The sequence below is a fragment of the Saccopteryx bilineata genome, chromosome 3, assembly GCF_036850765.1.
Source record: "Saccopteryx bilineata isolate mSacBil1 chromosome 3, mSacBil1_pri_phased_curated, whole genome shotgun sequence".
NCBI lineage: Eukaryota > Metazoa > Chordata > Mammalia > Chiroptera > Emballonuridae > Saccopteryx > Saccopteryx bilineata.
Window position 1 is genome coordinate 248,307,618 of NC_089492.1, and position 24,043 is coordinate 248,331,660.

General features: G+C 53.3%; 1 protein-coding gene across 8 annotated transcripts in view; it reads left to right on the plus strand.

Annotated features, from left to right (window-relative positions):
• The window catches only part of GLIS1 (GLIS family zinc finger 1), a 265,940-nt gene that overhangs the window by 220,266 nt on the left and 21,631 nt on the right, over positions 1-24,043 (plus strand). For all 8 annotated transcript variants that reach the window (XM_066264998.1, XM_066265001.1, XM_066265002.1 and 5 more), the window contains one exon: positions 21,527-21,688. In XM_066264998.1, the coding sequence (XP_066121095.1) occupies positions 21,527-21,688 (162 nt within the window). The remainder of the gene's footprint in view (positions 1-21,526; positions 21,689-24,043) is intronic.

Sequence of the window (24,043 nt, forward strand, 5' to 3'; positions counted from 1 at the left end):
TCACACACCCCATGAGCCCCTGTATATGTCAATACACAAAGCATACCCAGATACCCCATGTATCACACCCAGACACTCATTTAACACCTAGTGAACACCCCTACACACGTCTACTCCCATAACACACTCTCAGACACGCTTCTCCAATAGATACGCATCTGTGTGTGTGGTTGGTTGAGTGAACATGTTGTGTGTATATGCTGGAATTTGAGTTTGGGGGACACATGGTATATGCCTATATGAGGGGAGGGTAGTTTTAGAGTGTGCTTAGGGGTTTGGGTGTGTGTTGGGTCTATGGTGTTGCATGGGGTGTTGGTTGTGTGTGTATGTTGGGTGTGCGTGTGCAGTCAAGGCATGCATGTTTTGGAGGAGTGTTTTGTAGAATCTGTCCTGTATGTACATGTGTATTGGGTATGGGAAGGTGTGTTGGCATTGGGTGTGTGTGTGTGTGTGTGTGTGTGTGTGTGTGTGTGTGTGTGTTTAGGCGTGGGGTGAGACGTCGGATGTGCATGTGTGTGTTGGGTGTAGGGGTGAAAGAGTAGAGCTCACATTGGCTGGGGGAAGAGCCTGAGCCCGGTCCAGGCAATGATTTGAACCCAGGAGCCTATAGCCCCCACTCCCTTCTCAAGTCAAGCAGCTACCTGTGCGTATTCCTGGGATGGAATGAGAGTAAGCAGGGCCTGGAGAGGTGAAGAGAGCACTGGTGTCAAAGGACATTCCAGGCAGAGGGAACAGGAGGCAGGCGGCCTTCCCGCACATCCGGGGACAGCAGTGACAGAGTGGGGAGCAGGGTGAGGGAGATCAGAAGGAAGTGGGGCTTGGGCCATGGCATGGGAACTGAATGTCAGGCCAAGGTGCAGGACTTGATTCTGTGGGCTGAGGGAGGAAGAGCTGGAACAGGCCAGAGTGCCGGCTCACCCATGGAAGAGGCCTGATGAAGGGCGGCATCGCTAGCGGGGCTCTGTGAGGGACTCAGAGGGGCCCTGAGCGAGGCGGCCCCTGGGGGAGGCTTCACTTGGTCCCCCAGGCTCTGAGTTGCTTGCAGTAAGAGTGATTGTTTGACCTGGCATTCTCCCAGCACTTAGGGGGGTCACAGGGCTGGGATTGTTACCCCATTTGACAGATGAGAACATGGGACCAGAGGGAAGAAGCAGCCTGATGCTTGGGCCTCAGTGAAGGGACTCCTCTTCAACTTTGATGTCTCTCATGTCTGAGAGAGACCTCCATCCCGTGCATGGGGTGCTGAGGGTAGGAGGACCCTCGTAGTTCCCAAAGTGCTGCCTTCTGTCTCCAGGCTTCACTGTCACCCCAACTGGGGCGTGTTTTGAATTTCTTTTTATAAATGGGACATATGCTAGAAATTTTGCAAAACCAAAGAGAGAGCAGATGACTTTAAACCACCAGGGAGGAAAGTTTTCTTTGGGCCGGTTCCTGCCCTATGTGACATAGTGCTGTGAACAATGTCTGGCACATAGTAAGTGCTCAGCAACGGGTGACTTCAAATTCACTGCCAGGATTTTAGGGTGAAAAGGATCGAATCCTGGCCTAGCCCTCATCTCAGGTGAGGTATTCACCTCTCTGTGCTTCGGGTTCCCAGTGGGATTGTAGAGATTATTGATTTAGCGTTATGTCTAAGAAATTTACTGGGATTCCATGGAACATCGTAACTGTCATTTTTCATAGCAGTGTTATAGTCCATCATGCAGATTGGGGTACAATGTACTTCTCTCTGCTTGCACTGTTGGATATGTAGGTTGTTCTTGAACTCCCACTATTCCTAGTTTATAACAAAAATATTTCATTAACCATCTTCTTGCATAAAGCTTCTCTGATCTCCAGTCTGGGTGGTCACCCAGAACTGAGATGTCAAAGGATGATTGGAACTTGGCTGTGTGAGCCCATGTTTGCTGTACGTGCAGTCACATCTCACCCTCCAAACCCTGGGGGCAGGACTTGCTCCACTCTGGGCCTGATGTTCCCCCGCACTGCCTCCTACCTACCTCCTGCCTCCTTCTGACCCAGGCTGACTGCAGAATGGCCAAGGATGCTTGCTTGCTAATGTGTTAACAGGCTAGGCTCCCCCTGGCGCTGGCGGCTAAAAACATCATTGTCTGTGATTTGCGGCGGGTCGATTCCTGAGCCAGAGTCTGGAATCACCTGGGAGAAAATGCCCTTTCACCCAATTTGAGCATGTATGGATATTGGGAACTGAATTCTTCTAGAATAAATCAAAGCTAGATCACCCAAGGTTGGCAAATGAGACAGAAAAATCTCATGAGATGGGTTTAACCTGGTGGCCCTGGCACCTGTAGGGTCCCCTTGGAGGGGCCTCTTGCTCCTTTGCCCCAAATCAACCTCAGGAGGCACCATGACAGTCCCTTAATGCCCCAGAGCTTCCATTTGGCCTTTCCTGGAAGGGTACTGCTCTGTGACTCTGTTTAGTTATCTGTAATACGGGGATGATAAAAACAATAACAGCAAGAATATCTACCTTGTAGAGTTGTTGTGCGGATTAAAACATTTATCACATGTAAAGCACCTGAAACAGGACCCAGCATATAGTAAGCACTCAATAAATGTTAGTTGTTGTTATTTTTAGTTCAAAAATGACTTGACTTTTGTAATCACATATCTGATAAGGTATTTGTACCCAGAATAGTTAAAAACTCTTACATTTTAATAATAAAAGAGAACCCAATTTTTAAAACGGCAAAGGACTCATATAGACATTTCTCTAATGCAAAAACCTGACCAAAAGCACATGAAAAGATGTTATTCAACATCATTAGCTATCAGGGAAATGCAAATCAGAACCATAATGAGATACTATTTCATGCCTGCTAGGATAGCTATAATAAAAAAGATAGGTAATAAGTATTGGCAAGGACACGGAGAAATTGGAACCCTCATACACTGATGATAGGCCTGTCAAACGGTACAGCTGCTTTGGAAAATAGTCTGGCATTCCTGAAAACAATTAAATATAGAGTTGTCACATGATCTAACAATTCTGCTCCTCGGTGTATACCCAAAACAAATGAAAACATGTCTACACACAAATCTGGTACATAAATATTTACTGCAGCATTATTCATAATAGACATAAAGTGAATACAAACTAAATGCCCACTGACTGATGAATGGATCAGTAAAATGTGGCATATCCATAGAATGGAATATTACTCAGCCATAAAAAAAGAATGAAGTACAGATACATACTACAATATGGATTAACCTTGAAATCATTATACGAAGGGAAAGAAGCCAGTCACGCTAGGTGTGCCATGCTAGAGCCAGAAGGAACCTGTGGGATCATCTTCAGTCCAGTCCTCTCCCTTTTATTTTATAGATGGAGAAACTGAGGCCTAAAGAGGTATAGTGGGGAGGAGGAAATAACATTGGAATCAGACAGGCTTGCATTCAGGTCCCAGTAAGTCGGGACTCTAGGGGTGGCCTTGAGCAAGAGCTGTCTTTAAAATGCGGAGTTATCGAGAAGGGAAAGTACACAGGCCCAGGGTTCAGTTAGAGCCTGGCAGCTGGAAGGGAGAGAGTCAGTCCACATGCTGCTGAAACTGCCCCTGTGCAAAGAAGCAAAGAGAGAGAGACAGGCCAGTAGGGAGGAGTCAGAAAAGCAGGAAAATTCTGTTCTTGAGTTAAAAAAATATATATTTGCAGAAGTTTTATATGCTTTTTTGCTGAAAACATGAAAAATACAATAAGCATAAATTTATAAGAAAACACAAGTCGGTCCTATGCCATCCCCACAAAGAGATCCTCAGGTTGGACCCTGTAGGGCTGCTTCTGGCTCCTTGAGCGAAATAGAAATGGACTTTATGAAGCATGTTTCTAATGAAAAATTACTGTCATCCTCTCTGGCAATCCCTGGCAGCCCAGGTTTGGCTTGGCACAAAGGGAGAGGCAGGGAAATAGCATTTGTCAAACTGGTCTGAGCCCAGTGCACCAAGTTTGTGTTCCAGAACATACAGTCATTCCAGAGATGATGAAAACCCATGGTGGTGCAGGCAGTTAGCAAGTATGTTTGGAAGCAAGGCCTGACGCTTCCAGGCTTTAGTGGGCCTGCACGGCCCACCAGAGAGCTGTGGCTATTGGTGAAGTTCTGGGAGACTAGGCGGATTAGGGGGGATTTTGCCTGGGTCAAGGCCTGAGAAATAAGACCTCACAGAGATAAGTAATACCTTCCATTCATTGAAGGCAGTAACAGGCAGTGAAAAGTCAAAAAGCTCAGGACTCACAAGTAGAGAGCTACTTGTATGAGGATGCAGGAGGAAGTGGCCCTGCTGCCCTTTCTCTGGATGTGAGGAGGGCTGTGAACCCCAGGTTCCTGCCGCAGGTCAGGAAGCTCTGAGGGGTGGAGGGGTCTGGAGACCTGGCCCCCTGTCTTGGTGTCACCACTGACTTAATGGGCAGCCTTGATCCAGTCTCTTCTTCTTCCCCAGCCCCAGTCTCCCCATCTGTAAAGTGGGCAGGCTTCTTCAAACACCCCTTCTGATTCAGACCTTCTGTGATTTGAAATAAAGAGGGGACAAAAAAATTTGTCCCCTCTACCCAAAGTGGGGTGGGACAAGGGTGGCTAACCCTGGCTGAGCAGATTGTTCTTATCAGCCAATGTGCCCTGAGCCCCTACTGTGCCTCCAGTCCATTGGTGGGTCCTGGAGAGAGCAGTTGGTGGGACCAGCAGCATCCCGCCTGACTCACACCCCTAGCTAGTGGGAGAGAAAGACACAGATGCCAACACTTAGAATCCCAAGTCCTAGAGACTGTGATGAGGGAAGGACAGTAGGAAAATTAAGGAAGGCTTCCTGGAAGAGGTGGCATATGAGCTAAAGTTTGGATAGAGAGCAGGATTCTTCCAGGTGAAGTGACAGGAGAAGGGTACTTTAGGTAGAAAGCGATGAGAGCAGAGGCACAATGGTGTAGGCTGCATGGCGTGTGACGCACATCACTCTGTTCAAACCCCAGAGACGGTAGGCCCTGCCATTTCTTATCTCATTTGGCCCTTAAATAGACCTACAAGGAAGGAGCATTAACTCTGTTTCCCAGAAGATAATGCTGGGCCAGAGAGGCTAAGTAACATACCTAAGGACACAGCCAGTAAGCAGCAGAGCTGGGACTTGAACTTGAGATGGGTGCTGAAGGAGCAGTCGCCCCTTCCTGGTGCACTGTGCTTGTGGCTGCTGCTGGGGAGTAAGATGCAGCCTCGCCCTCCCCTGTCCAGGCTTGTGGCTCAGACTTGCCTGTGTGTCCTCTGCCCTAGAAGTGAGCCCATCCGTCACCACCATTTAATTAAACCAGCCATTCTGTCTTCTGAGACTCCTCAGTCATCACTGGTCACCACGTGTGGAACACTTCAGTGATATTACCCTGTGAGGAGTCATCTGTGTCCCTCAGAGCATCCAGTAGGGTGGGCCTCGGCTTCTCTGATGCAGCTACACAGCTGCCACCGTCATGGGCTTCATCCCCAGACATTTTGAAAGTTGGTCACCATCCATGTCTCTTTTGATCTTCAGATCCACTCTGGAGGTCATCATATTGTCCCCATAGATTTATGTAAAAGCTGAGTTCAGAGGGAAGTCCTTTGCTCATGTCACATAGAACAGGAGGGAAGTCCTTTGCTCATGTCACATAGAACAGGAGGGAAGTCCTTTGCTCATGTCACATAGAACAGGAGGGAAGTCCTTTGCTCATGTCACATAGAACAGGAGGGAAGTCCTTTGCTCATGTCACATAGAACAGGAGGGAAGTCCTTTGCTCATGTCACATAGAACAGGAGGGAAGTCCTTTGCTCATGTCACATAGAACAGGAGGGAAGTCCTTTGCTCATGTCACACAGAACAGGAGGGAAGTCCTTTGCTCATGTCACACAGAACAGGAGGGAAGTCCTTTGCTCATGTCACACAGAACAGGAGGGAAGTCCTTTGCTCATGTCACATAGAACAGGAGGGAAGTCCTTTGCTCATGTCACATAGAACAGGAGGGAAGTCCTTTGCTCATGTCACATAGAACAGGAGGGAAGTCCTTTGCTCATGTCACATAGAACAGGAGGGAAGTCCTTTGCTCATGTCACATAGAACAGGAGGGAAGTCCTTTGCTCATGTCACACAGAACAGGAGGGAAGTCCTTTGCTCATGTCACGTCGATCCAGACCTGAGATCTCTCTGGCTCTACGTGGAGGATAGGAGTGTCCCTTGGTCCTGTATGCAGTACAGCTCACCCAAAGTCAAGTGCAGAACTGAGGAGGAAATCTAGTTCTGCAGCCTGGATCTGTCTATGAAGTATTATACTGCCCTCTGTGACTTTTTTTTTAAAACTTCAACAAAACCGAGTAGTAAAAAATATAAAGCAATACATATAATGTTTCAAGAAGTGGAAAGTAGTGAGCACAGTATGAGGAGAAAGGAAAAGTTACCCTGAACTACACCACTCAGAAATGATCACTGGTAAACATTTTAGAGAATTTCCCCCAGACTTTTCTCTGTGTATATGATAATTATACTTTTTACTAGAATGGAATCATAATATATTTACTGTTGGGTAATTTGCTTTTTTCAATAACAGTACATTTTGGACATCCAGCAGTGTGCACTTAGCTGGGTGAACGAGTGAGTGGAGAAATGGATGACTGGCTAGTGAATGGCTGGCTGAACGCAGTCTGCTCTCCTGTGCCCCTGGAAGAGTCGGGCTTTGTGAACTGCCCAGACTGCCCTCCCAGAACCAGGAGCCTCTGTCTGTCCTGCCAGTGATTCACTGATTCCCTCTCCTCTGTAGCCTTGGCCCTGTTTGTCTCTCTGCAAAGGGGGCTGTGGGTGCCTGATGCTGACCCTCCACAGCCCTGGTAGGGGCCGACACTGCTTTCCTTACCATCCCTGTAAGGCCAGTGAAGAGGTGACTCCCAGAAAGCTTTGGTGGTTTCTGCCAGTCGCAGAGTTGGAGGGAGCTGGGATTTGAACTCAGACCTGGGTGACTCTGCAGCACTCCGTATGCCAGAATGAGCACACGTGAGCAGGAAGAGCCTGCTGGCAGAAGGGAACCAAAATTGGGGGAACGGGAGACACCTGAATCAGCCCTGCCCTCTCTAGGCTGCCTCAGTGTCTCCACCTGTAACAAGAAGGCCTCCGAGCGCCAGCCAGTCCTGACGTTGTGTAGTCTTGGGTTTCCCACGCACCCTGGCTCCACCACCCTGCTTTTACCCCAAAGCCAGAATAGGCTCAGAGAGAAGTCTGGCTAAGGACCTGCCCCAAAGCCCAGAGCCTCTGCAGAGGACTTGTGCTGATGCCTGAGGGAGTTCCAGGCTGAGGGAACAACATGTGCGAAAGCACAAAGAATACAGGAAGTTCTGAGAGCCCAAGTAGTCAGTGCAACTGGAGCCTAGAGAGGAAAAAGGAGCGTGGGGAGCCAGCCACAGCTGGGAGGCCTACGGAGTCAGATGATGGGAGACTAGAGACACCAGCATGGGGACCTTGGGTTGTATCCTGAGGGAAATCGGGAGCCCTGGATGCGTTTTGAGTAGTGACAGGATAGGTTTGCAGTGTAGTAATCTCTCTAGCTGCAGGGTCGATGATTTGGGCACAATGGCCAGGTTGGAAACAGGGAGGCTAGTGAGGAGAGGGGCAGGATGGGCATATAACTGGCACTGCCATGGGCAGTGAGGAGTCGGAAGGCCTCACCAGGGCCCTGGGCCCCCAGCCCCACTCAGGCTCCCATCTTGCTTCCCCCAGGATGAAGCTCTGGGCTCATTCTCGGTCCTCAGCCTCCGCTGGCAACCAAGGGCCCTGGCTGGGCCCAAATGCAAAGCAGAAAATTTATTTTCTGTAAATTATCGGTGCCCAAGTCATAGCTGAGTGGCTCAGCACAATGGCATCCTTCTCTTTTTGTCCTCAATTTTAAAAGCCAAAGCTAAATGTTTTAATTTTACATTACTCCTGACGTACGCTAATGGGTTCCAGGTGTCCCCTGAGTCAGCAGTGCAGTGTGGCCGGGCCAGGCATCTGGGCAGGGCCTGCTCCCTCATGCCCTCCTGCCACCTTCCTGGTTCTCAGAGAAGTACCTTGCAGTACTTCCTTAAGAAACCGTTCCTGATTAATCATCTAGTTATAATTCTTTTCTTTTTTTTTTCAGTTTACATGATTTTTCTCTTGTGTGGGGACCACATGGTATTTCCCCCTTACCCAAGGGACAGAAGGCTCCCATGGGGGTCGGAGGGCCTGCTTGTCTCAGCAGGGGGCACAGCTTCCCGTTCAGACCCTGGGGCATCACAGGCACAGGTGAGGGCTGGGACACCTCCCCCAGTCCCTTTCAGAGTTTTCTAACCTGTGTTGAGCTGGACAGTTGGAGAATTTAGGTCTTAAGGGAAATATACACTCAGGGAATCTGAAAAATGATGTAATGGTTGTTATCACTAGTATTGTTATTTTCTGGTGATGTGAAACATTTAGTTCTTTGTTTCTAGTCATTTCTTTCCGTGGCCTAATGTTTCCTAAATCTGTAGACCACTCTGCTTTTTGTTGAATGTGATGGAGAACAGGGGAAAGGGCTTTGGTGTCAGACAGCCCTGGGTTCAGTCCAGATGCTGCCCTTGCTCCTTGGGTACCCCAGGCCCAGGCTCCGTGGGGGCCTCTGTTTCCTCTAGGAAAGAGGGTGATGTGCACCTTCCATCCAGGGTGACCGGGGGGTCGGCAGGGCAGTGCCCAGACGGTGCTACATAGGCTGACCCAGAGGTGCCTCTCAGTTGTACTTTTCCTCCCTTTTCCATGTCCCTGTGAGAGGGACAGACAGTGGTCTCTATTTATTTATGTCAGGTCTGAACCTGACGTCCATAAACTCAAGTAAGAGAGACATAAAATGTAACTTGAACGTTTTCCTTGACCCCCTTCCTATTCTGAGCACCCAAATGCTGGATAACAAATTACAGGCACAGACCAGCAGGTCACAGACCACTGTCCATCCTTCCTGTAAGTTACATCTAAGCTCTGGGAGTGGGGGCTTATACTCAATCGAGGGGTCCCCAGAGGTTACCTGTCTCCTGTCCATCTGGACGGGAGGCTGCCTCGGGGCCAGAAGAACTCTCTCCCGTTGTGCTGCCCACGGGGCCTCCTGAGACACGCGGAGCCCTGCATGCAGTGGGCCTGGGCTCTGCCTGGGAAAGCCCCGCTTCGAGTCCCACAAGCTAGCTGGGGGTGCTGGCAGCCTCAGAGCTCAGAGCCTCCCCACTTTTAGAGACCGCCGTCATCTACATGTGTCTTCCTTCTCCTCGGTGTCCCCGTCCCAACTGGAGCATAGTTCCAGGGGCAGGAGCCCAGGAAGCTTTGCCCTTCCCCCGCAAGGCCTCTCCTGGCCTCCACTAATTTGAGGCCCCCAACCCCCGCCCTGCCCACGCTTCCCTTAAGACTCGTTTGTTTGTTGCTCGGTTCTTTCGTTCGTCGACCGTGCCAGGCCCAGAGTTGGGCACTCTCAGATGGGTTTATGGCAGAAAAATTGTTTGAAATATTAGCTGCATGACTCATTTGTGTCTCCAGAGTTCTTTCCATTTGGCCCTGAGGCCTGGGATTTTAAAACCCCAAAGCCAGGAACTCCCTCCTGCCTGTTCTGCTTTCTGCTAAGTAATCTCTTCCTTGAGGCACTTGGGTAGAGACACAGTGCTATTCCTTACATACCCATTCAACAGATGAGAACTGAGGCCCAGCAGGGTAAGGGACTTTGCTGGCCCAGGGGCCTCCTCCATGGCTGAGCCAGCCGGTTGCCCACTTGTAACTGGATGTCATTTCTGCAGTGGGGTGGTTGGGGCAGAGGCACTGGCCACAGGTACTAGCTGCTGAGAACCCCAGAGTGAGCCTCTGCGGCTGCTGCCTCTCTTGGGGTTGCGTGGTGCTGGTGGGACCAGGGGAGAGGGGGTGCTCTGCAGACCGAGGCACTTGCTACTGGAAAGGATTGCCTCTATCTCTTCCCAGCTTCGCATCCTCTCTCTGGGTTGCATTTCATTTGTTTTTTTCTGTTTGTGTAATTGGTTCCTGGTTGCATTTGACCTTCCTTCACTGGTTGAGTGTAAAAGCTGGGCTGTTGCCTTTCCTGCCATTCACCGTTACTAAGCATCTGCCCTGAATCCAGCACTGGCCCAGTGCCAGCCCCCCTTGGAGTCCCTCAGTCGACCTGTGGTGGGTGGGAGAATGGTAACGGTGCTGAAGCAGGTCGGTCTGTCCCCTAGTGGTAGGTCCGACCAGATTTGGACCCGTTGGATACCCCTAAAGGTAACCTAGGAACCATCTTGCACCCTCCAAGGTGCTCTGATGAACATGTAGTCACCCAGCTCTTCACCTGAGCACCTGGGAATGGGTTGCTCACTTCCTCCCTACATAGCGTGCCCTCTGGCGCTGAGCACAGGCCTCTGTGACTCCCTCCCGCCCCCACCATGACCTCCACAGTTCCCTGCTGCCCACACCGGTGGTCGGGCCCAGCCCTGCCTCTGCCCCTCGTAGACCTGGTTCTGAGCACTACCCCCTTACCAGGTGGGGGCCTAGAGCCCCCAGGGATATCCTGGTGGAATTGGAGCCCCAGGTGCACCTGAGCAGTTTGCTCCCATCCATTCATGACCTCAGACGGGAACTTTACATGTTACACTCTTGTAATGATTCCCAGAGATCCGATGTGAGGTTTTCCTTCAGGTGATGGTTGGAATGGCTTGGCTCTCTCTCCTCCTCTGGTGGCCCAGAACTAGGCTGGGCACTGATGCAACCCTGTTCAACCCTGGTACACAGTCACCCCACTGCCCCGCCCATTGTGGGCAGGCGACCCTGGGGAAATCAGGCCCAAGGAAGGCAGGCGACGGGTGTAAGGTCACAGAACAACTTGTGACAGAGCCAGGGCTGGAGGCAGGCCTTCAGCTCCAATGTTCGTCACACCCTGGACCTATCCCCTGCTTTCCTTTTTGGAATTCTGGAGAAGAGCTGAAAAGAGGACTAACTCTGCCGTGCCTGGGACCGAGGCCACACCCTGATGTCCATAACAGGCGTCTGAGGCCAGGCGCAACACCCCGTTTTGCGGTGAAAACACGGTGTTCAGAGGGGCCAGGAAGAGGCGGAGTTGGGCCTGAGCGCTGGCTGGCTGTGAGGGTGGAGTCTCACTTGGGGGAGGGTTGAGGTTGGAGGCTGAAGAGGACCCTTTTGTTCCTCCCGGTCCCTCTCTCTCTGCCTCCTCCTCCTGAAACAGTGCTCACCCTCCTCTCTCACGGTCAGACGTGGCTCCATCTAGGGAAGTATCTCCTCAGCAGATTAGAGCAGGTGGCTCTTCTCAGCTGGCTGTGGAGGTGGAGTGGCAGCCGTGCGGCTGTCCTGTCTGTGCCTACCTTTCCTCCTGGGGGTGGGCTCCTGGAGGCAGGGTCCGGTGCCAGGGCGTGGGCTAGGTCTGCAGTGAGAGATGGGCAGTCTGGCCTCAGCACCAGGGTTGGGTTCAGGCAGAATCAGAAGGCCTGGTGTGGGAAAGTGGCGGTGGAGGGGTGTTAAGGTTTGAGTCAAGCCGAGAAGGAAAGGGAGGACTGGACAGGTGAATAAAGGGCTCTGTAAACAGAGGACACAGGCTGGACAAAGGCCTGGAAGTGGAAAGGTGTGGCCTTTGGCAGGAGCATGGGGAAAGGGAGTGGGCATTAGTCCAGAGGTCGGCGGGGTCAAAGGGTGACCTGCTGTCCCCTCTCTTGGTGTTCTCTAAGGCCACGTGCCCTCCCTAAAGCCAAGCCAGTTCTGGAAAGTCAGGAGTTACAGTGGGCCCGCCCTCCCACCTACAGCCTCATCATCACCGCCTAGGGCTGCCTGAGGCTGTGGGAGGGGTGTGGGGCCATGACCACCTGCAGACCTGGCTGTATTGGGTGTCGAGATGTTGGTGTGAGGACATGACTTTATCCACTGATCTCTTGGGAGCCTTTTCTGGATGTTGTCTCTGGGTGAGTGTCTTCTCCCCGTGCACACCCACACCACCATGCGGCTGTCATGTGCCGAGGCTCTGACCAGTCTCTGGCATGTGCTGTCTTGTGCTGGGCTCAGGCAGTGTCAGTGTGTCTGGGGTCTGGGGAGTTTGTATGTTTGTGCCTATGCTGAGGCCTGGGGCTTGAGTGTCCTTGGGTATATACTTGAGCATGTGTGTGCTGATCTGTGTGTCTCTGTGACATGAGTCATATGTGTGGGAATCAGTATTGTGTTGGTGTTCTGGGATTATGTCCCTGATGTCTGGCTTGGCTGGAAGGAGAGGTGTCAGAGTATGTGTGTGTCTCCGTTTCTGGGCCTGTGGCTGGTGGCTCGATGTGTATGTGTATCAGCCATTCTGCGCAGCCACTCTGCACATGTCTACTTTCCTCTGGGCCCTGGCTGCTAGCTGAGTTCTCTCCGCGTCTCAAACAATGTCTAGCCACTGCTCAGCCCTGGCAGTTCCCCCCAAATTCCTCCTGTCCACTTGGTGAGTAGATTCAGCCCCCTGCTTGCACCTCTTACTTTGGGGGGTTCTGCACACCCCTGGAAGGGTGGCCTAGCCCTCTTGGCTCTTGCTGGCCAGGAACAAGAACCCACTTCTTGCCTAGCTAGGACTTTCTGCTAGAGAAGGGACCAGACAAGATCCTTCAGTGTAATCCTGGTTAGGAAGGGACAAGAGGCCTGCAGCCTGACCCCACCAGTCTTAAAAACCTCCTCCCAGGGCGGGCACAACCTGACCAGCCCTGGGAGGGAAGCGTGTCTGTGCCCAGGCTCTGGCCCCGTTCTCCCTTTGCCTCCTTTGTGCCCCACCCACCTCTTGGGCTCCAGCTTCTGTAGATGGTGCGAAGGCCCAGAGAGTTGAGCAGGTGCAGAGAGCTCCCCACCCTGCCCTTGGATCTCACAGCACCCCTTGGGCATGGCTGCTGAGGATACTAGTATGGCCCAGGGCACAGAGCTGGGCGCTGGAGGCACACCCTGGTTCCATCCCTTGTGAGCTCTGGGGCTCTCACACTGGAACTCCATGGGCCTCAGCTTCTGCCTCCGTAACTAGGGGGTGGGTGTGCTGGCCTAATGGGACTGAGATTGTGTTTAGGGAGAGTTTGGCCCAGTCGTGGGTACCCCTCCCTCCCTCCAAGGACTAGTGAAACACAAGGCTCTGAGGAGACCCCCTGGAAAGCCCATGGGGGCCCACTGGGCAGTAACCTCAGGGCCAGAGTCCCCCTCCCAGGGTGTGGGGTGAGGAATGGACCTCAGCTCCCAGCTCGTGGCCTCTCGAGCTGGCCAAACATCGAATTACTTGACATCTTGGAGAAGGCATCACGCAGTTCTCCCATCCAAATCGTTGCTGCAAAGTTAAAAGTTTGTACAAAAATGAGAAGCCGATCCCCGAATGGCCTGCCAGACTGTTGTAACCCAATATATTTTACCCTTAAACCAGAAATGTGTTTGTTTAGAAGCGAGTCACTGGTAAATGCCAAAACTGGAGGCATTTCCTCCCTTGCCCCTGCCTGTTCCCTGCTCCCCCAAATTCCCTCCATACCCTTTGTGTCCAGGTCCTTAGCCAGAGCCTGAGAACCCGGGGCCCCCTTACTCTTCGGGCCCTATCAGCCACAGGGAGAAACCTTGACATTCATTAGGCACCCACTGTGTGCCGTTCCTACACTAGGCATGTCCTTTTATTTACTTCTAACAGCCGTCTGTGGGGGCCCCATTATAGAGAGAAGAAAAATGAGGACACAGGTGGGCGGTGCCTTGCCTGAGTTTGTAGCTGTTGGTGGAGCCCCAGCACAAACCGCAACATGACCATAGGACCTTCAGCTCGCAGCACGGGGTTCCGCACCGCACGTGTGAAACAGGGCCCAGAGGCAGGGTGCGGTCATGCCCAGCACCAGCTGGCACCATGCTGGGCTTCCCTTAGCTCTTCTACCCACGAGGGAACGGGCTCAGAGTGGGCAGCTTGCTGAGGCGGTGAGCCCATCCCTGCAGATTCTGATGTCTGACCCAGTGCCCTCCCCTCCCCCCAGGCAGAGCTTGAAGTGTCCCTCCTCAGGCTTGGCCTGGAGGGGAGAGAGTGCCAGTCCCCGGCTCTGAGCTCTGGGCTGGTTCCCCTCTTTCATCTCCTGCCCTTGGTTCTGTGAGCTGCACGCAGCATTAATGGATTGCAGTGGACTTTTTCAATTAGGTTCTGATTTTCTCCTGCCTGTTACTATAAAACTCCAGATGGTCTGGGGCTTCACGGTTCCAGGGGTATTTTCCCCCGTTATTTTAATCTTCTCTGGTAATACGCCCCACATGTGGGGAGCGGGTCTTGCAAGCCTCTGCATTCTGTGCACGAGCAGGGCTCTTTCTTCTCCACTGTGCTGCCTGAGTTTCCTTTCAGGGTGGTGGCATCGCCTCTCTTGGAGGCGCCAGGCAGAAGGAGGGTGTCCCCCTTTCCTGGCATTGGCTCCTCCCTTGGCCTGGGAAGGGAACCCAGGACGTAGGCCCCGTTAGAAATCAGTGATAGCTCCTGAGTACCAGCCCTGTTTTTTATGCTTTATGTAGGTGTCCCTAAGGCAGTGGCCACAATAGTGAGGGACACACATAGACAGCCTTGCACATCAGTCAGACGTGATATCAGATCCCCAGCTCTGCCGTTTACTGGCTGTGAGACCTGGAGCCTGTGATGTCACCTTTCTGAGCCTCAGTTTCCTCACTTGCAGAATGTGGCCGGGAAAGAGCCTCCCCAGCAGGACATGTGGACAGGATTAAATGCAGCACGCACAGCCTTCTGGCCCCTGATAGGTGTTGAGAGGGTGTCACCCAGTCATTTACATCACTGGGAATTCACCCCAGTTTCATCTTAGGAAATATTTTTATGTTTTTGCATTTTAAGGTAAATAAAACCCGACACTCATAATTACATTTTGTTCTTAACTGTTAGATGTTCCTTCTGTTTCTTTTCCCCTGTGTACCTGCTGCCCACAGTAGCCAGCTTCTCTGTCACCCATGGCATGTGAGCCTTGGCTCTGGTCATCTAAGTCTGTTGAGTGTTTGGTTATTAGAGCCAGTGCATTTCAAATTCACCCAGAATAAGAGGTGCCAAGGTAATTCTCTGGATGGACACAGATGGCATTAGGGGCCTGGGCCACAGGATGCTTCATGTACCCTGTGGTTCACAGAGAGCACCCCCCACACCTGTGCCCAGGTGTTACAGATAAGGAATCCTGGCTCTGACAATGAGATGAACTTGTCCGTGGTCATCCAGTAGGGAAGTATGGAAGCTGGATTTGTATCCAGACCTCTCTGATGCTGAAACACAGTAGCATAGGAGTCAGAGGGCCCAGGCACTACCAAGACATCCTCAGGGGCCAGGTCACACCAGCCAGAGAGGGACTTGGACTGAGCCGTAGGTTACAGCCTTTGGTCTGGATACTGGGTCCCATGTGGAAGGAGTTGGGAAGGGAGGGACAAGGCAGCGGCTGGTGTAGTCGCCTGGGTGGGCAGTGCTGCGGGAGTAGGAGAAGAGAAGAGGGCAGACCTGAAAGATGTTTAAGAGGTGGCTGGTGAGATGAAGAGGCTCCAGTGGAAGGTCAGGTCAGGGGCTGGGGACCCCAGCACTGGAGTCCCCCAAGTGAAAAGTCTCAGGTTGCCCTGCTTGCTGGGCCACAGCAGTGATTGCACAGGGTGGTTTCTGTGGAATCGTCTGGAATCCCCACCTATGGGTTCAAATGGAGGGAGGCCCCAAAACTCCCATTTCTACTTCCATCTCCCCTTTCCCTGATGCCCTGCATTCTGGCTCAGCAGGTCCTTAGCTGTCCCCAGCATGCACCACCCTCCTTGTCCCCGTGTCCTCTGCCCTTTCTCTAAGCCCTGCCTAGGCATCGAAGCCTAGCTCCTCCCAAAAGGTTTTAGCAAGCCCCTGCCTTCCCCAGCCGGCAGCCCTGCGATCGGCCCCTTCGTAGGACTTAGTGCGTTCTCTCTTGTTTTGTGGTCTTTGTTGCCCTATAGTCTCAGCCCCAGCATGCTGCCAAGCACACACAGGGGAAGCTGAGTGAGGGAAGAGGATATGAATCAGTGGGCTAAAGGACAAGAGGCTGAATGAGTGAATTAAAGACGCGGGAGGGTCAAGGATAGAGGGTGCATGATCAGTGATGAGGGTATGTGACGAGGTTGGGATGGATGGGAGGGGCCAGTGACTTCCAGAGCCGTGGGCTTGTCCAGCATTGCTGCCATGTGTTGAAGGGTCAAGGGTCACTTCTTTCTAGAAAAGACGGCAGTTCTGGACCCTGGCCCATGAAGCCCAGTTAGTTAAGAGCATCGTCTGGTATGCCAAGGTTGTGGGGTTGATCCCTGGTCAGGGTACATACAGGAATCAGTCAGTGAATGTATAAACAAGAGGAACAACAAACTGATGTTTCTTTCTTTCCCTTCCCCTGTCTCTAAAAATAAAATATAAAAAAGAGATGGCAGTTCTGACTGTGGCCTAGCCCAGGCTCTGTGCCCTCTGGTGCAGTGGAATAGTTTCCCCTCCCTGCCCCCATGTCCCGGTACCCAACCCTTGCATTGGGTGGTGGCATCCCAGGAGGTCTGCTCCGCACGGTTGTACGCCTTGACACTGACAGCAAGGAGGAAACGGCCTGTCCAGAGCAACATTTGCCCCGGAACCTCAGGAGACTGGGGAATGGGAGAAGAATGTCGGGAAGGCTCTGGCCCCTGGGGCGAAGACCCCATGGAAGCATCATTATACCCTTCAGCCACAGTGGCCTTGCCTGAGGGGCTCCATTCCTGCTCCAACAAGACCCACATTTCTATTCTGGCAGCATCTGTACCCCCATAACACAACAGTGGTGGGCCCCTCTCCCATACAGCTGATGCACAGGGCCCCTTCAAACCATTCTCACCCTAAAGGCTGCCTTACTCCCCTTGGAGGCTGCTCCTGGCACCCAGAGGGTGCCCCATGGGCTTGACATGGCAGGGGCATTAGGGCTAGACCAATCAGTGGCACACGCATCTGCCACGGCCCCTGTTCTTGAACTCTGGGGTTGGTGAAACCGGACCCACACTGGTGTCCTCTCTGAGGGCAAGACAGGAACAGCCCCCACGGCAGTAATAGTGATGACATCGGGGGGCTTCCTGTGCCATGCAATTCGTACCGTGTTCCTCACAGCACTCTGTGAGTGGTCACCATTGTCTTCACTTTACAGAGGAGGCCGAGGCACGGAGAGCGGGCCCTGACCCGCCAACGTTGCAGGGCTGTCTGCTTTCCAAGTTCAGACCCTTCACCACGGCTCTGACACACTGAGACCATGGAGGGCCTTGAACGCTGGGCTAGGGGGCTGACAGGAGTGACAGCGTCAGGCCTATCAGGCTGCACTCACACAGATGCTGTACCCGTGTGGCAGGAGGCACAGTGAGCCCAGGAGGGTCCTGAGCGGGCTGACCTGGTTAGACGTACAGTTTAGAAACAGACTCTGAAAGCCTGCTCCTCAGGGATGGGGCTTGGACAGGCCAGGGCTAACTGGGGGATGAGGCGAGGAGTTAAGGAGTAAGAGGTGGAAGCAGTACAGGGGGCACACGGGAGCTCGTCATGCCCAGTGGGGCATGCCCCCTTCAACTCTGCAGAGGAACAGCAGGCCTGGGAGCTGCCACCGAGGCAGAAGGCTACTCCACTACTACTGGCTCTGGACCTTACTTAAATGATGGTTTCAATGGTGATACTGGGCAGAAACTGGTGTCAGGATAAGCACGTACTGTGCATCATTTCATTCAATTCTCACAGCCTCTGTCTCACCCAGTTTTACAGATGAGGAAACCAAGCCTCAAAGAGTTTAAGGAACTTGCTTCAGATCCTTTCATAAGTGGAGCAGCCAGGACACAAGCCTGGGTCACCCCACACCAGAGTCTGTGCCTGTAACTGCTGAGCTGGTCACTCCCCCCGCCCCCAGCCTCAGCTCCTGACAGTGGAGGAGGAATATTTGCCACATAGGCCGTGGAGAGGATAGAGATCACACTAGTGACAGCATCAGGCCTAGCAGAGTGTGCACACTCAGATGTTGTACCCATGAGTTTCTGTCCTCATCTCTGCTTGTTAGCCCATCTGTGCGGTTATTGAATGGGGAGGGCTGGAGGGACCCTGGCAGGTAGCTGCAAGCAGAGCCCACACACCCTCAAAGCCCCTGTCATGACTGTGATGTTGGCCCTGACGGGGGCATTGCTCTGCCAGACGTCCCTGCAGCATCCTTATCCCAGACCAGTCCTGATGGGCAGCACCCCTTCTGCACCTGCTGCTACCCCTTGATCTACCTAAAGAGACAGCCCCCCAAATCAGGACAACCTGCTTCTTGTACCCCAGCCTGCAACTCAGCTCCGGGAAGTTTCAGGGGCCAGGACAAGACTGAGCGTGGCATGGCACAGGGCCCATGCAGTGTGGGGTACCTTGAAGAACACTGGAGAAAGTTTGCTCACAAGGGTACATGCACCCCCAGGTCCCGGCACCGCTGTTCTTACCCCCATTGGATCACACTGCTAACCCGCCCTTTGCCCTCTGAATGAGATGCCAGCTCTGCCCTCAAGGAACTGTCAGCCTGGAGGCTGGAGAGAAAACCACAGTGCGTGTGCAGTGGAAACCTAACCCACACACTCAGTGCGACAAGGAGGGCCAGGGAGGTTGGGGAGGGCTTGAGCACGGTCAGTAGGTGTCTGCTAAATGAAGGAAGGAAGGAAGGTGGTCCAGGCTGAGGGGTCAGCTCCAGCGAAGGCCTGGGGGCACCAACGTTCAGAACAGGCTTAGGCGATGAGCCCCTGAGGCTACAGTTTGACGCGGGGCAGTATGCAGATGAGAGAGATGGAAGACTGTGAACACCCAGCTACAGATCCAGGACTTTTGAAAATGAGTTAAATGATCATGGAGTTGGAAGGGAAGGTATCCCAGAAAGGGCCCACAGCCTTGGGGTCTGGGAGCAACAGTGCTGAGAGGGTTGGCCAGACAGGCTTCTAGACCTTTGTGAGCAGGAGATCATATACTGATCTTTAGATTCTGAGACTCTCCCCAAATCAGAAAGTCACCCAGCATGTGAGGATTTAACTGCCCTTCAGCTTCAGATGTCCGCCCTCCCCGCTGGAACCAGAGAGAAACAAAGGGCCCAGCGGGGTGCCAAGAGGCAGCCTGCTCACCTGCCGAGGCTCTTCCACCTCACTTTGGGGTGAACTTAGCACATGGCTATGGCAGGAGAGTAAGGGGAGCAGCTTGTGGCCTGTGTACTCCCCCCAAAGGATTTCCTACTGGTTTGGATGCATGGAAAAGGCACATCTGGAAGTAGGAAGCGGGACAGCCTCTAAAATCCAACTCTGGGCACTTGCCTTGGAGCAGGCCAGACAGCACGACTTGCACTTGTGGCCCAGCCTTCAAGGGCAAGGTGTGAAGGGAGCCCTCCCAGACTGGTTGTTGTCTGTGGGTCCTGTCCTCACGTCTGGCTGGGCACTTCTGGCCTGGCTTCCACCCTATTCCACCACCTCTGCCTTGGGGCCAGCTTCTGTGACCCTCATCTATGCTGCTACGTCTGTCTTCTCCTCAGCAGTCCTGCGGCCACCTCTCCCAGCCCTACCGGCTGCTAACAGCCAAAGTGCGTGTTGAGGGGGAAGGCGTCTTCCTCAAGTGCACCCTGTACCCTTCCTTCTTAAGGCCTTTCTATTGGCCCCCTTTCTCCAGGGTGAAGTCCAGACTCTTGAGCCTGCCATTTGAGCCCCTACTCTCTGGCCTCTGAGCTTCCTGTCGGCTCCTCACCCACTAGAGCCCACCCCCACCCCCACATGTACTGCCCTGGAGGGGGTCACTGACCTCTCAGAGCTGAGGAATTAAGCTAGGTGGATGGCTAGATCTGAATGCCCACAGTCCCCTAATAGATAAGGTGCCTTTAAAGTAGGGAGGTGAGGGCAAAAAGGAACCCAGTGCCCAGCTCAGAACAGAGGGAAGTCACATCTTCCAAGTGTGGACGCAGGCGGGAGCTGTCGCTCCTTCTTCCTGCTGCAGATAAGCCCAGAGAAAGGGGTGGGGAAGAGCTTTCGTGGGAGCGCTAGAAGTGTGGGGACACGTGGGTCCTGGTCTGATTGGCAGTTCAACTCTGGCCTGGGAGATGAAACTGATAGCTGCAGAGAAGGACCTGGCCTCCTCTGGTCTTATCCTTAAGGGTCACCTCCCCCTGCCTACCTGCCATCTGGGCTTTGGCATCAGATGCGGCCTGTGTCCTGTCTTTGCCTTGTAATAGCCCCATGATCACCACAGGGAGCATCCATCTCTGAGGTGGGGACACTGAGGCCACACACTTCATAGGTTGTTCTGCAGCTAAGCGCACAGCACCAGGTCTGAGTGGACAGAGCAGTTATGGTTCAGTGTTGGTCTCCCCTCAGCCCCGGCATGCGCCATGGGAACACAGGCCAGACAGTGAGGAAGAGCAGGAAGGAGCAGCCAGTCACACCAGAGGACCAGTTGGCTGCCTTCGCCAGGCAGCATTCGAGCTGGACTCTGAAGGCTGAATGGGGATTAGATGGATTGTTACAAGAGAGAGAGGACATTCCTTGTTGACTGACTTGCATGAACAAAGGCTTGAAATTGCCTGGTGGACTCCTGTTGTTTCCAGAGTATGGGGTGGGAGTCAGGAGGGGCAGGAAGGTGAGGGGTGGGGTGTTTGAATGCCAGGAGCAAAGGGCTTTAAGCAGAGGGCAGTAGATGTGAGTTTCTACATCAGAGACTTCCTCTGGGTGGCAGTGTGGAGCGTAGGGAAGGAAGGTTTGAAAGAGGTTGGAGGTGGGCAGAGGCTGGCTGCAGGGATCAGGGCAGCCTGGGGCCACAGGAGGGCACTGTATTTGTTGCTCTCCATCCATCCCACCCCCACCCCCATCTCTGACCAGAGGCATCATGTGTTTATGTGTACCACTCTATGTCCACTGCCCGGCATGGGCCTGGTACATGGTGGGCATTTAGGTGCCTAAACAGCCAAATAATTAATCAGAGCCACTGACTTTACAAATGTGGTCATTGTTCTGTCAGCAGTCAGCATTGATGCTGCGCCCAAGATGGCAGAGCCCTTTCACATCGGTGCCCTACCCCTTGGGGCCCTCGTATCAGCCCTGAGTGGTGGCCACACAGTCTCAAGTTTGTAGGCAAGGAAATAAGGCACAGGGAGGTCAAAGGCTATCAAATCCAGGGCTCTCTGCACTACAAGGTGTCCCTGGCATCCATTCATCTCAGGTGGGTCTGCTGTCAGAGCAGCCATTGTATCTAGATGCCACTGGGGAGGGGATCCTTCCAGATCTGCAGACAGCAAGACCACTGTCTTCTCCAGCCCTAGTGGCCATGTCTAAGCCAAGGATGCATTTTTTTCTGGACCTACCAGGGCTTCTCAGATAGAGTCTGGGTCCTGAGAACTTCATGGAAATCTAACCGGGGTGCCTGGAGACCTCGGGCAGGATGGGGTGTATGGGGGTTGAGGAGGGCCAAGGATGCTGGAGGCCATGTCTGGGCTGGTCAGTGGGCCCTCCAGGGGCTGCAGAGCGCCCCTCACCAGCCTCTCCTGCAGTTTGAAGGCTGCAGCAAGGCCTTCTCACGGCTGGAGAACCTCAAGATCCACCTGCGGAGCCACACGGGCGAGAAGCCGTACCTGTGCCAGCACCCGGGCTGTCAGAAGGCCTTCAGCAACTCCAGCGACCGCGCCAAGCACCAGCGCACCCACCTCGACACGGTAGGCCCACGGGTGGAGGCCGAGGGGAAGGGGCAGGACATGCACACCCCTCCACTTGTCTGATGAAGGGTGGGAGGTGGGGTCCGTGCAGAAACCCTGCCTTCATCCTGGAGCCCTACTGACATTGTTGGGGGGGGGGGAAGCCCTGTCATTAGAGGATGTTTAGTGGATTCCTGGCCTCTATCCACTAGCTAGTGATTTCCCATCTCCCATTTAGGTGACAACCTAAAATTTCTCCCGACATTGCCAGATGTCCTGGGGAGGAGATAGTAACCCCCCCCCCCATTGAGAACCACTGCTTTAGCCCATGGTGCTGTTGGGCACCAGCATCCTTGCGCCTCCCCGTGGAGAGGATGGGCTCACTGTCCTACATCCTCTCCCCAGGCCTGAGTTCTCAGCCATCCCAAAACAAGCCCTCCCTGCTCTTTCCACCCCACCCCATCATTAAAAACTGGCCAGAGGCTCCTTGAGCCCAGTGGGTGAGGTGTTGAGGTGAGCAGGGCCTAAGACTGAGGACCCCTGGAATAGCAACCTGGCCCCAGGTGCCTGTATGTCATCTCCTTTGCCTTGTTTGTGCCAGACAGTGAGATAACCTGCAGCTTTTCACAGGGTTGGTCCAAGCATTTTCTCTGTACGTACAGACATCAACGGTTAACAGAGCACTTCCTATGGATGGGGTCGGAAACCTATGGCTCACGAGCCAGATGTGGCTCTTTTGATGGCTGCATCTGGCTCGCAGACAAATCTTTAATAAAAATAATAATAACGTTAAAAATATAAAACATTCTCATGTATTACAATCCATTCATTTCCTACCGCTCATGTTCATGGTTGCAGGTGGCTGGAGCCAATCACAGCTGTCCTCCAGGACAACACCAAATTTTTATTGGATTAATGCGTAACATACACGGATCATTGTATGGCTCTCACAGAATTACATTTTAAAATATGTGGCGTTCATGGCTCTCTCAGCCAAAAAGGTTCCCGACCCCTGTTCTATGGTCTTTCACAATCTCACACTCACTCTGCCAGGCAGGGGGTCACTCACCCATTTGACAGATGAAGGAAACAGAACTCTGGGAGTTTCAGTGCCTGCTCAGCTGGAGAGTGGCAGAGCTGACTCAGAGGTGGACCCCACACCCGTCTTACAGGGCCCATGAGAGGGGGTGCTCATGGCCCGGAGGACACCAGCCCCACATGCAGCAGAGACGGGTCTGCAGCCAGAGTCCACGTCTGGGCCCCTAAGCTGCCTGTGGCTCTGCTCTTCATGCAGATATTTGGAGAACTCTGCAGGTGGGGGCTGGGACACCTGAGTGGCTGTCCAGCTCAGCCTGTCCAGTGCACAGATACACAGATGATGAAACAGAGGACCCAAAAGGCAACTGGCCCTGCAGGGTTAGCGGCAGGCCATGAAACGAAGGCAGAGCTGGGGCTTTCTGCCTATTTTTTTTTATAGTTGGGAATATCAAGACCCCAAAAAAGATGGGGGATGTCAGAAAATAACAGGGAAGTCTTATTTGGGTCCAGGTGAGGCCCTGGGCAAAATACTCTACACAGCCTGCCAAACCCCCATATCACACAACCCATTCCCCAGTTTAATCCTGGTGACAACCCATGAAGTAAGGGCCATCACCCACATTTTGTAAAGAAACTGAGACTCAGAGAGATGAAGTCATTGACTGTCACCCAGCTGGTAAGTGGCAGAGCTGGGATGCAAACCCAGGTCTGTCTTACTCCAAGTCCACTGCTCTTGTTAGGAAAGCAGGTGAGTCAGCCAGCCTGGAAGGGTGGAGCTGAGCAGAGAGGATGAGGGCAAGAAAAAAGAGCCCTGTCCCCAACCTGGACCTGACCCCTGCCACCACCTCTGCCCTCTCGGGGCTCACCGACACGGGCTGTGTTGGGGGGACGTGAAGTAAGGTGTGCTAACAGGTCCCCGCCTCCACCACCTTCTCATAGAGCTAGTGTTTGCCCTGGGGCCCAGCTTAGGCTCCAAGAGGCACCGTTTGTGCCCCAACACCTCGGTTATGTCTCCCAGAGGCTGCAAGCAGTACCAGCAGCGCCAGGCCTCTCTGCACGCCTCCCCCCAGGCCTGGGCAGTGTCCCGTCAGGCCTCTCAGGGTCACCCACCCTGACTTACTCCCTTTCCTCCCTCCCCCTGTACTGCATTTCCTGGACCTGGCCCCAAAGCAACAGGCCTCTGGCCCCCACTTAGTGTGTGAACAGAGCTCTGGGGCTAGGTCAGGCCAGGGCCGGAATGAGCCTGCAGGGCTATCTCAGGCCTTCACTGCCCCAGAGGTCCTGGGGCAGCTCGGGAAGTGGAGCGCGGAGCCGAGCCCCCTCCTGTGTTCATCCCCA